Source organism: Budorcas taxicolor, chromosome 15 (assembly GCF_023091745.1).
Source record: "Budorcas taxicolor isolate Tak-1 chromosome 15, Takin1.1, whole genome shotgun sequence".
NCBI lineage: Eukaryota > Metazoa > Chordata > Mammalia > Artiodactyla > Bovidae > Budorcas > Budorcas taxicolor.
Genome location: NC_068924.1, coordinates 54,583,629 through 54,596,622, shown reverse-complemented (window position 1 = coordinate 54,596,622; position 12,994 = coordinate 54,583,629). Strand labels below are relative to the sequence as shown.

Genomic DNA, 12,994 nt, shown 5'->3' with positions numbered 1-12,994 from the left:
GTCAGTGGTACCACCAGAAACTCCCTCCTTGCATCCTGCCCGAGCCAGAAGCCGGCAGTCACACTGGCCTCCCCTCTTTCCCTTTCTCCATCCAATCTGAGCACCCACATTCTTTGAAAATCCATCTCCTCCTCTCCATCCCTCGGCACCGCCCTGGCCCAGTCCTCCATATCCTCACCGTAGGGCAGGGTAACAGCATCAGTAGCCACACCCACCCCTGCACCGCACAGCAGCAGAGAGAGCTGTCTGATCAGGTCACTTCCCTGGAAAATAAGGTCCAAACCCTTCATGTGCTCTGTCCCTACCCCACCTCCCCAGGCTCATTTCTCTGCCCTCATCCACCCCAGTCCCCACCTGCTGTGCCCTGCTCCAGGCTTTGCTTAGAAACTCTGTACCTGTTCTTCCTCCAGCTGACTCTCACTGGTCCTTTAGGGCCTACCCTCCTCCTCCAGGAAGCCCTCCTTGACTCTTCAGACTAGGCCAGCACACCTGTCTTATCCATCTCATGGCCCCTGGCACTTCTCCTCTGAGACACTTTCCCCAGTTATAATTACACAAGTGTGTGTTGTTGTGTTCAGCGCTGATACTGTCACTGGAATGTCACCTATCTTAGTCAGGCAGAGACACGTCAATCTTGGTCACTGCTATCCACCCAGCACCTGATCCAGAGAAGGTCCTTAATAAACGTGGTGAAGTGAAAGTCGCTCAGTCGTGTCCGACTCTTTGCGACACCTTGGACTATACAGTCCATGGAATTCTCCCGGCCAGAATACTGGAGTGGGTAGCCTTTCTCTTCTCCAGGGGATCTTCCCAACTCAGGGACCAAACCCAGGTCTCCTGCATTGCAGGTGGATTCTTTACCAGGTGAGCCACAAGGGAAGCCCAATAAACGCGGTAACTGAATGTCTAAGTCCAAAGGCATTCACTGGGACTCTTAATAATATTATTTATGTAGCATCTTAGAACTCCATAAATAATCCATGGAGTTTACCAAGTCTCTGACCACCACCGAGTATCTCAGTTTAAGTCACACAACCACCCCCATGAACAGATTACTATTATAACCATCCTTACTTTACAGATGAGAAAATCAAGGCTCAGAGAGGAGAAGCAACTTGTCTGGGGTCACATAACTAGAAAATACACACATTCCTGGGAGGCAGGCAGACCTGGGTTTGAAGCCAGGATTCAACCCAGGTCTGTCTGTTTCCAAATACTGAGTTCTGTCTCAGCGTGCACCACTCTGCACCCAGAGGCATGCTGGCACCAAGGACCCAGGTGATTCAGACATGGTCCCTGCCCTTGGCAGGCTCCCAGTCTGGAAGGAAAGGCAGGCATGCAGGCAAGTGCTGAGGCTGACACAGAGTACGTGGTGGGCCATGGAGAAAAGACAGAGGTGGGGCCGATCCTGGAGGACCAGCAGCAGCTTCTGAGCAGCTGTCCTGAGAGCTGACCCCTCCTAAGCAGACGCAGACAAACAGAGGCAACCTGGGGCAGCAGGAAGTGGAAGGCAGGGAAAAACTTCACCCTGCCGAGTCAAGGGGATCTGCTGGCCCTTCTGGACACAGGATACAGAAGAGCCAAACCCCATCAAGACAATAAGAAGTTCCTTCTAGAAGAAAATCACTCCCAGGTATGAGGTCAGGAACGCAGGCATCGGGGCTGAGAAACCAGAGATATATCGGGAGGCTATAAACCCCAAGACACAGACCAGCCTGAACACAGAGATGGAGTCCAAAATCTATTCCCAACCGCCTCCCTCATTAAGGATGCTTTTGTTTACACGCCTCTTACCATCAACAGGGATGTTGGCAAAGAGAAACACTCCCTAGTGGGACACTCGAGACCAAGAAAATGAAAATGCTAAGCACAGTGAGAGGTGCCCCAGGCACCAATGGAGCCCTGCCAAGGGCCACAGTGCCCAGAACACTGGGGCTGTCTTCCGATGGGGGCAGGAAGTCGCAGGCAGAGGCCACCCACAGACACAGGCAGGATTCACACTCAGGGCTCCGGAGCCTGACACAGCATCTAGAACCCAGCAGGGACTCGAGACGAGCCGGTCCCTTTGCAGTCACTTCTGCGTCCCTTCTCAATGAAAACTCCCAGGCTGGCCTCTGTCCTGATCCCTGGCACGCTTCCCCACACTTGATCTCAGGACAGAAAAGTGTACCATAAATGGGTCCATGCAGGGGCCCAGAGCAATGGGGAGCCATAAGCTGAGAACACTGGCCTGGCCGCTGCACCCTCCTCCACTCCCCACCCTCTGAAAGCTCTGGACTGCACGGGATGGGGCTGGAGGAGGTAGGAAGAGGAGCTCTCACAGGAGCTGAGAGGTACCACTGGGGCCACAAGAGGATCATTAGGCAAACCCAGGGCTTGACTCTGAACTCTCTGTGACTCAAGAGGCAGCTAATGAGGCTCCAGGGCGTGATGTCAGGGATCCCGGTGGGCTTCAATTTCCTCCCCACATCACAGCCCTTGACCCCCAGGCCAGTCTTCTCACCCTCCAGCCCCTCCCTCTGCCGGCCAGGGTACTGAGTGAGAGGAAGGTGAGCTGCCACGGGCACACAAACCAAACACCCACTAGACCAGGGGTTCCTGACTCCCTGACCATGGACCAGTGCCACGGCCTATTGAGAACCGGGCCACACATCAGGAGTGGCAGGCCAGCGAGAGACGTGTCCATCCGTATTGACAAGCCACTCATGAAGGCCTCCCTGATGGCTCAGCAGTAAAGAATCCACCTGCAATGCAGGAGATGTGGGTTCGATCCCTGAGTGGGGAAGATCCCTGGAGGATGAAATGGCAACCTACTCCAGTATTCTTGCTTGGAAGAAAATTTCCATGGACAGAGCAGGCTGATGGGCTGCAGTCCATGGGGTCGCAAAGTCAGACACGACTCAGTGATTAAGCGCGGCAGCCTCCACCGCTTGCGTTACCACCTGAGCTCCGCCTCCTGTCAGATCAGGGGCGGCATTAGATTCTCACAGGAGTGAGAACCCTGCTGTAACGAACCTGAATCACTCTGTAACCATCTCCCCTCCACCCCATCCATGGAACAATTGTCTTCCATGAAACAGATCCTGGTGCCGAAAAGATTGGGGACTGCTGCTCTAGATCACATCCGGTCATGCAAAAAATCAAGGAGGCCATCAAAATATTCAGGACCAATCTGAAGGAGCTCCTACTAGCCATAGACGGGCCAAGCTGAGCAGCCGTAAGGACAATGACTGTGATGAGTGAAAACACATCCAATATGTTCAAATTCATGAGATCATGATGATACTAACACAAACAAATAATTAGTCACTAGTGGAGGGTGGCAAGGAATCAACTGATCTTTTTGAAACTGGAAAGTGAAGGGGGAAAACAAAATCCTGACTTTTCTATACAGTGTTATAAAGTAACCACTATTAACCAACAGTGTTATAAAGATGAAGGGAGGCCTTTGCTAAGTCGCTTCAGTCGTGTCTGACTCTGTGTGACCCCATAGACGGCAGCCCACCAGGCTCCCCCGTCCCTGGGATTCTCCCGGCAAGAACACTGGAGTGGGTTGCCATTTCCTTCTCCAATGCATGAAAGTGAAAAGTGAAAGTGAAGTCACTCAGTCGTGTCGGACTCCTAGCGACCCCATGGACTGCAGCCCACCAGGCTTCTCCGTCCATGGGATTTTCCAGGCAAGAGTACCGGAGGGAGGCCTTTATCTGGTGATGAATCCCAGCTAAGAAAAGAGGAAGAAATTAAGAATATCACCCTCCTACTCTCTTGCAACCACTGACAAATGATGGATTTAGGCAATCATGGCTTCTAACCTCCACTTAGGAATGTGGATGGTTTCCATGTCACAGAAGAGACAACCAGAGATGATGTACCTGCTGAGAGAACTTCACTCACGAAGCAGTTGTGCCAAAAACCTTGTGCCTGAACCTTATCATGCCCCCAGAGGTAAGTCCCACCTCACAGGAAATGCAGAGCACAAACATTAGTCAACACCCTGAAAACAAAGCCTGCAAAATCTAGATGGTTCAAAGCCCCACAGGATAAGTGAATTTCTTTAGCAAATAAATTGCAAGGAAAAAAAACATGAAAAGATGAAGGAGAACCACCAGACTGAAGTAATGGACCTTTATTTGGATTTGATTCAAACTGTAAAACGTCCATGCAACCATTTATGACACAAACTGGAAATCAGAGTATTTGCCGGATATTTGATGGTGGTAAGGAATTACTGTAAAATTATTTCAGCTATGTTACAGTGTTATGATTACAGGTTTTTGCTTTGTTTCGAACAAGTCATTATCTTTCAGAGATGCATCCAGAAATATTTACAGAGGAAATGATATGCTGCCTCAGGAGAGAGGGTTGTGGTGGCTCAGACGGTAAAGAATCCGCCTGCAATACAAGAGACCAGGGTTTAATCTGGGTTGGGAAGATTTTGTGGAGCAGGGAATGGCAACCCACTCCAGTCTTCTTGCCTGGAGAATTCCATGGTCAGAGGAGCCTGACGGGCTACAGTCCATGGGGTCACAAAGAATCAGACACAACTGAGCCACTAATACTCTAGGGGAGAGAGGGCTGCAGAGGAAACAAAGATCAACCCTAGTTAGCAATTGCTGAGACGGAGCGATGGACACAGGGCTCACTAGGCTGCCTCCCTGCTCTAGAGTGCCTACAGCTGAAAAGCTCATCGCCATGGACACCAGGTCCCTGGCCCAGCATTCAAAGCCCTGCAGGCAGCTCTCAGCTTCACCCCTCAACACTGCTTCCCTCAGGCCCCACAGGAATCTATACCCTGGGATGTAGATTCCAGGGTGTAGATTCAGGACACCTCAGCTTGGAACAGGTGGCTCCCTCTACTGGCCACACCCCAGACCCCGTCCCTCAGGGGGCAGCTGACCAGCAGCAGGCAGGGGCCTCCTGACTGACCCCACCTTCCCCTTGGGCAGCCTCAGGCAGCCCCTCCTCCAAGCTCCTGCCCACGTGGCTAGGCCCAACTCCACAGCTGGCTGTCTTCCCAGGAGGAAAATCCGTAAGTGCTGGCCGCAGAGAGGCCTTGGCCAGCTGGGGAGTTTGTACACGCTAGTGGTATGAAGGAAAAATGAAAATGGAGTTGGTTTTCCTAAGAACGCTCTCTAAAATGGGGCTGGGAGGCCACTGAGCAAGTGTGACTTATGCCTGCCTCTGCCCACATGGAATCTGAACTTTGACCACTTCTTGTTTTAACGCAGCCATCCAGAACGTCTGCCCAGTGTTCCAGAAACTCAAGATACTCATTGGATCCTTTACCCTGAAACAGCTCGTGACAGTCTAGCCCTTGAGAACAAATACCTCCTTTAACAATCTTACGGCTTTTGCCTGTACAAGCCCCTGACTTTCTCTTCCCTGGAACACTCTTCCAGTTCTGTCTAACTCTGTATCTCCCAAGCAGTCCACATCTACCTACCCTCCTTCCAAGACTATTTGTGAGCACCAAGATGCATCAACTGTGGAGGGCTGTGCACACATGAGAGGTCATCCCTGCTGGTGTGTGGCATACATGATGTGCGCAACCTTGGGGTGACCTGGTCAACCTCCCTCCCAAGAGGAGAAAGGAAAACCTTGACAACAGCCCACTGGGCAGATGGGAAAAACAAGGCCTGAGCTACCTCCTTGGGCTGACAAGGCAGTGAGGCAAGAGCTCAGTGGGATTGCAAGCAACCTCACACATAGGTGGCCCTAGTGGTAAATAATCCTCCTGCCAATCCAAGAGACATAAGAGACATGGGTTCGACCCCTGGGTCGGAAAGATCCCCTGGAGGAGGGCACGGCAGCCCACTCCAGGATTTTTGTCTGGAGAATCCCATGGATGGAGGAGCCTAGCGGGGCTACAGTCCATAGGATCGCAAAGAGTCAGAAACTACTGGAGCGACTCTGCATGCACACCCATTCAGCCACCCACTGCAGAATCACCCAGAAACTTCAAAGCCTCACTGATGGGTGTGCCCCAGTGCCCCTTGGTGCCCTGGCACCTGGGCTCCTACCCCTTTCCTTACTGAGGCTTTTCCTGAGGGACTCCCACCGAGACCCAAGTGGCTGGGTTCAAATCCTGCTGGACTCTGGGCCAGTGAGTGAATGCCCACGTGTGTGTACACAGAAGCATGTATGTGTATGTGAAAGTCAGTATGTGCATCAGTGTGCTTCCATGCAAGTGTGTGTGCGTGCGTGTGTGCATCTGCTCATGTGGCAGACAGGGGACATCCCACAGATTTCTGCCTGAGACCCCAGCCACGGTGGGGCTGCGGGTCACAGGTCTGCAGTGGGGTTTCTTTCCTGCATTCATTACCCAACTTGGGTGAGGTGAGCCACAGGCCTCTTCGACTCTTCAAGACGGAAGAGTCCCTGGTTCTTCTGAGCATCTGAAGTTTCTCAATTCTCAGCTTCTGATTTCAAGAGTCTCAAACTCCTGAGTTTCAGATGCCATGACAAGAAGAGGCCAGGAAGATGGGTAACCCCCACCCCTACCCCCTTGGGAGGAGAGCCCTGTGGCTCAGCACCCAGACAGCAGGGCACTGACACAACAGCAGGGGGCGCTGGGGATCCCTGTTCACAAGAGTGGGCCCAGCCAGATACTCAGAGAAAGCCGGGGGCAGCCCCCTCCCGCAGGGCTCCCAGGCTAGACTGTGAGGGTGGGAGGTCCCCTCCACTGGGCCCTTCCGAGCCCGGTGACGTGAAGAGACTCTCCTCCACCAAGACCACTCTGCCCAACCAGAGCAGGCCTGGACCCTGCCCGAGCCGCCTCTGTGCTGCCGCCAGAAGCGCCGGCTGCTGTGCTGCCTCAGGCAACGCACGTCACCTCTCTGCAGTGCGCTCTTCCTCCTAAACGTTCCTCTCACTCTCCTCTCAGAATCACTGTGAAAAGTGAGGACCCCGTGTCTACAGTGACTGAGAAAGTATTTACAACGAGCAGACCCAGAGAGGAAGCCCGTGGGCCACTCAGGAAGCTCAGCACTTCACTAACTCATTTCTTCTTCACGATGACCCTACACGGAAGGTACCATTATAAGCTCCCACAGAATGGCAGATGAGAAAACAGACAAAAAGGCCTCCTGGGGTTGCAGAGGTGGAGGCTGGTGGCAGGGCCAGGCAGAGCTTCTCACAGCACCTCACCCTGGCTCAGCGGGAGGCACGAGCTCAGGAAAGGGCAGGTCTGCTGGGGCTTTCTCACGGGTCCCACGGAAAGCGCGTCCTCACTTCATAGTCCCTGCCCTCCTCCCAGTCCAGTCTCAGGAACAGACCCCGGCCTTTACTGCTGCCCTTGACGAGCGGGATGGTTGGTTTCCTCTCTCGGTTCCCCCCGACACACACACCTCCCAGAAGCATCTTCAGGAGTGGATGGAGGCTGTGGCTGGACGTTGGGCTCGGGGAAGAGAATCAGGGCAGCAGCGGCTGCTCTGGGCAGGGCTCTGGGGTGGAGGAAGATGGGGCTGCGAGACCTGACTGGGGGTTGTTCTGAAGCAAAACCTGAAGAGTGGCCTCTGAAGCGAGGCCTGACCTTGTCTCTGGGGAGAAACCAGCCTCGCCTGGGGCCTGAGCCCTCCGGTGAGATGGGGGCATTGCCCCTGCCCATTCCAGGGGGCCAGGGTCATGGGGTCAAAGGTCCACAGATCCAGAGCTTGGTTCGCATATACACCCTCCCCGCCCCCCACGTCCGCTGTGACTTTGGGCAGGCAGCTTCCTCCCTGGGCTTCTGTTGTCACCGTCCAAACACTCAGAGTGAGGCTCGGGCTCAGTTGGGGCACTAAGGCGACACGGTGACGTGGAAGGTACCATGGAGTTTGAAACCAGGTGCCCTTATCCAGTCAGCAGGGCAGGAATACAAGGGCTTCACAGAAGCAGGCTGTTCCCTTTAGCAAGTGTGAGGCTGGGGGAGAGGCAGCAAATTAGTGACCGAGGCCAGATGAAACCTGGGCACAGGCCTGACCCTACCTACCCCTGAGCCACTCTCCTGTCCCGTCTGCCGCCTACCCAGCCACCCTTCAAGGGAGGGAGACTCAAGGTGGAGCCTGACTTGGTGAGTTCCCCCCATCTCCTCTCGGCGCCCTCTGCCTCCCTGAGGCCTCACCTGGAGGCTGGTCTGGGAACCACTGGAGAAAAACCTGTCAGGGGTGTTGGCTCCTGGCTGGGTGTCAGGGCACCTGGTTTCAAACTCCATCCTGATATGTGATCTTGGGCCGGTCACCTGCCTGCTTGGGGACTCATCCCTGAAAGCAGCAGCAGGAGGAAAGGGCAGGGGTGGAGAGGGCCCAGGGAGGGGGTGGCTCCTGACAAGAGAATGCACACCACGAGGCGGGGCACACAGGCTTTATTGGGGACGCATAGTGGCCACGGCAGAGGCACTCATGCCTGAACGGGGCAGACGTGGTAGCAGGTGGGAGTACAAGCAGGCTGCACCAAGAGGGTCCCCAGAGCTGCAGGGAGAGGTCAAGCAAAGACAGAAGGGCTGGGCCATCTGCCGGGGTCTGGTCTCCAGGCTGTCTCGGAGTCAGCAGAGAGCAAGCAGGAATCCTAGCATGTCCCGGAATAGACCCCTGAGCTTTGAGTTAGGATGGACCATTGCTCACATCACAGTCAAACCTCCCAGTGAAGAGTCCTACTCCAGCTGCTTCCATTTGCCTGCCTCTGAAGGAGGGGCCTGCCCTCCCAGCAGCGCCGATCACTGGGGTTGGCTCTCACCCTCCATCTCTCGCTGCCTCTGTTCCTAGGGCCCTCCAACCCCTCGACAGCTCTGCTTCTCGAGCGAACTGTCACAGGCACATCCCTGACAAAAAAATAATAAAGCGGGGGGGGCGGGGGGGGGGGGGATGGTGGGTGTGGACGGCCAGCCTGGAGGTACTTTCTGAGGCGCCCCTGGCTGATGCCAGAACTCTGGGCCTGCGTAGTGTGAAGGGGAGTGAGGTTTGCGAGCTGGAACTGAATCTGCTGGCAACTGTGCCTCAGTTTCCCTCTCTGGTGAGTGGGTTGCCCCTAGCAACCTCTGAGGCCAGTGTTTCACCGTCACACCACACTGCCAACCCCAGCCCATTTGTGACCATCAGCTGTCACAACTGCTCTCCCAAGCCATGTCCATCCCCACCCTTCGACTCCACCAAAGATGCCGCTCTGGGACGACACACTCACTGTCTCTCAACAGTCACCCAGGAAGAGCCTGACATCCCAGCAGGCCCGAGATGCTACTGCCTCCAGCTCTAGGACTCTGGGTCTCCTCTATCCAGCTTCCCCGCCTCCCCAGGCAGAGGGATATCTGCTTACTATACCGCTCCCCACTTCACTGCATGAACCTCCAAGTCTCCCAGCTCAGAAGCACCTCATCCCCAGTGTCACCCTGATCAAGCTCCTGCTAAAGGCCACCAAGCAACCAGCTGGGTGATTATATGACAGGTCATCTAAAGTCAGACTTGTTCACAGGGCAGGTACAGAATACATCCAAATGAACGTAGCATGATCCCTCTTGATATACATGAATATGTATGGATAGACAGACTTCCCCTTCACTTCTCCCCTCCTGAAGTCATTCTCAGAAGAACGAGAGTTGGTCTGCACAGCCCCCAGCATGCCAGTCACTCCCCATGCCCAAATCAGCTCCCACAGCACCCTGGCCGAATGTGTTAAGGGTAAGGTGTCGTGGGACCACACAAGGTACTCAGAGAAGCACCTTCCTGGGCTCTCGGGCTGGGTGTTCACCTCCGGACACGGACTCCAGGGAAAGGCTTTGTGGCCAGGAGGGCAGCAAATGCCTGTTTGCCAGACTCTCCAAGGAGGCTGCTCTGACGTCTCTGCCTCCCTGTCTCTGGAGGAAGCCGGATGGCTGGTTCTTTAGATGAGTCTCTCTCTGCCTGTTGCTGTCTGTATCTTCGTCTCTCTCTCAGTCTCTCCCAGCAATGGAGCAGAGAGAAGGCAATGTCCCATGGCCTCTCGTCTTCCCACACTGGCCCCGACCAGGCCACCATGGTCTAGGGCAGAAGCAGCGGCAGCCGGCTCAGCTTCTAGACTACGAAGAGTTTGCATCTTCCTCCCGGGAGCAGGGAGCGTCAGCACCAGGGAAAGGAGGGGAGGAAGGACGCAGGCTCAGGTCCCTCCAAGCCAAGTACAGGCCAGCAGCTAGAAGATAATGTCCCCAAACACACCTGGGGTGGGGGAGGGGGGCAGGGGGCAGGCAAGTGGGCAAGGGGAGGGGGTGGCAACCAGCAGCTGCCATCAGAGCTGGTTAAAGACCACGGAAGCCTTGAGGTTGGTGGGCTCGAGGCCCTCGCTGAAGGTGATGAGGAAGTACATGACCTTGCGGATCTTGGCCAGGTCGGCCAGGCGCTCCCCGAACTCCAAGGCGTCGGCCTCATTCCAGTCCATGGCTTCCGAGTCCTCCTTGCGCCAGAAGATGGCCGCGGGGTCGAGCAGCTGCCGCGTCATGAGGTTGGTGAGGTCGGGCGTCCAGTTCTGGGAGGTGCCCGTGATGGTGACCTTGCCCGGCTGGTCCAGCATGACATCCCAGCGCTCAAACTGCAGCCTGTGCTGCTGGATGAAGTCAATGCGGTACACGGACTCGGCCGGCCGCAGCAGCTTCTCGCCATCCTGGCGCTTCTGCCCGCGCTGCTTCAGGCTCTCCACGCGCAGCCGCATCTGCCTGGTCAGGTCCCGGTCCAGGACTAAGGGCATGCTGAGCTGCGAAGGCTTCGGCTCGTCCTCCGCCATGGCCCACTTGCTGCTGCTGCTGCTGCCGCCGCCTCCACCGTCTGGGAGCCGAGTGGACTTGGGGCTCACCACGGAGGCAAGAGGCCTCCGAAGAGGGGCCCCGCCCCCCTACTGACCCTCCCCTTGCCCCGCCCCCTTTACCACTGGCTCGTCCCTGCCCCACCCAGTCTTCAAAACGGGGTGCCTAGGAGGGCGGGATCCCCAATGCCATCTCCTCTGCTCGTCGCAGAAGTGGTAACGGAGGCACTGCAGGCAGGCAGGACAGCAGCAGGCTCCTTGGGGACCAACTGCTGATGTCAATTGCTGTGGCAACCGCCCTGGCTACCACGGATGGGCCCGGAGCTGACTTGTTGTGAAGAGGGAGCATTGCTTACAGGCATTAAGAGGACCAGAGGTGGGGGGCAAGTGCTCACGGTGGGGAGAGGCTGAAGAACCCCTGGCAGGAGTTAGGGGGTAGGGAACAAGTACCAGAAGGGCCCACCAATTTGAGATTTGACAACCCATTCCAGTATCCTTGCCTTTAGAATTCCATGGACGGAGGAGCCTGATGGGCTACAGCCCGTGGGATCACAAAGAGTAGACATGATTGAGTGACTAACACTTTCACACTTTTCAATTCACTAAACCAAATCTCGGAGCCCTCCTCAACACGGCCTCACCTTTACCCCTCCATACCCATTGCCAAGGTCTGTCGGTTACCCTGAAAGCGCTCCTCCCCAGCCCAGGCACCGTCTCTCACCTAGATCCATGTTCTCAAAGTCTAGGGAACATCACAGTCACCTGCAGGACTTAAAACACAGTTTGCTGGGCCCCACCCCAGAGTTTCAGATTTAACCTATCTCTCATGAGGCCTGAGAATCTGCATTTCATCCCAGGTGATGCTGATGCTGCTAGTCCAGGAACTGTGTTCTGAGAATCACTGACCCAGTCTACAGCCATACCACCCTGAATGCACCTGATCTCATCTGATCTCAGAAGCTAAGCAGAGTCGGGCCTGGTTAGTACTTGGATGGGAGAATCACTAACCCAGATGATTCCTGCCTGCTGGCCCTGCCTCAGCCCTGTACCGCATGGCAGCCGCATGCCCAGGAATCTCCTCTACTAAAAGCCCACCACTTATTACACCTGTATCGAGCCTCAAGTTTCCCCCAGGAGACTTAAGGCCGTGGAAGAATCTGAGAAATGTTTATATGCCCAGTACTTGAAGGAGAACCAGGAGCTCCACTATTATATGTGGGCAAAGGAAAGAAATGGAGTATATGAGTGTAGCTGGGGGTGGGGTGATGGAAAAGGGAAGCTGCCATGACATGCCACACACACACAGAGAGGACAGAAGCACAGGCCAAAGTACAATAACCGAAAACAATCGAGGGTCTAGTCTCATGTGTGTGTTCAGTTGCTATAGTCATGTCTGACTCACTGCGACCCCAGAGACTAGCCCACCAGGCTCCTCTGTCCATGGGATTCTCCAAGCAAGAATACTGGACTGGGTTGCCATGCCCTCTTCCAGGGGACCTTCCCGACCCAGGGATCGAGCCTCGGTCTCCTGAATCACAGGCAGATTCTTCACCACTGAGCCACCGGGGAGGCCCCTAGTGGACCACAAGCATTTTGTTGTTTAGCCACTCAGTCATGTCCAGCTCTTTTTGACACCATGGACTGCAGCATGCCAGGCCTGCTTGTCCCTCACCATCTCCTGGAACTTGCTCAAATTCATGTCCATCGAGTCGGTGATGCCATCCAGTCATCTCATCCTCTGCTGTCCCCTTCTCCTGCCTTCAATCTATTCTAGCATCAGGGTCTTTTCCAATGAGTCAGTTCTTCACATCAGGTGGCCAAAGTATTGGACCTTCAGCTTCAGCATCAGTCCCTCCAATGAATATTCAGGATTGATTTCCTTTAGGATTGACTGGGTTGATCTCTTTAAGACCAAGGGACTCTCAACAGTGTTCTCCAACACCACAGTTCAAAAGCGTCAATTCTTCGGCGCTCAGCCTTTTTTATGGTCCAACTCTCACATGACTACTGGAGAAACCATAGCTTTGACTAGATGGATCTTTGTTGGCAAAGTAATGTCTCTGCTTTTTAATATGCTGTCTAGGTTGGTCATAGCTTTTCTTCCAAGGAGCAAGTGTCTTTTAATTTCATGGCTGCAGTCATTAAATTTGCATGAAATTTGCAGTGACCATTTGCAGTGATTTTGGAGCCCAAGAAAATAAAATCTCTCACGGTTGCCATTGTTTCCCCATCTGTTTGCCATGAAGTGATG

General features: G+C 54.7%; 2 protein-coding genes across 2 annotated transcripts in view; both read right to left on the bottom strand.

The window, feature by feature from the left end:
- The window catches only part of CAPN5 (calpain 5), a 56,603-nt gene that overhangs the window by 14,977 nt on the left and 28,632 nt on the right, over window positions 1-12,994 (bottom strand). The window lies entirely within an intron of this gene.
- OMP (olfactory marker protein) lies at window positions 10,234-10,725 on the bottom strand. Its single transcript, XM_052652674.1, has one exon. It carries the CDS (start codon window positions 10,723-10,725, stop codon window positions 10,234-10,236), a length of 492 nt encoding a protein of 163 aa, XP_052508634.1.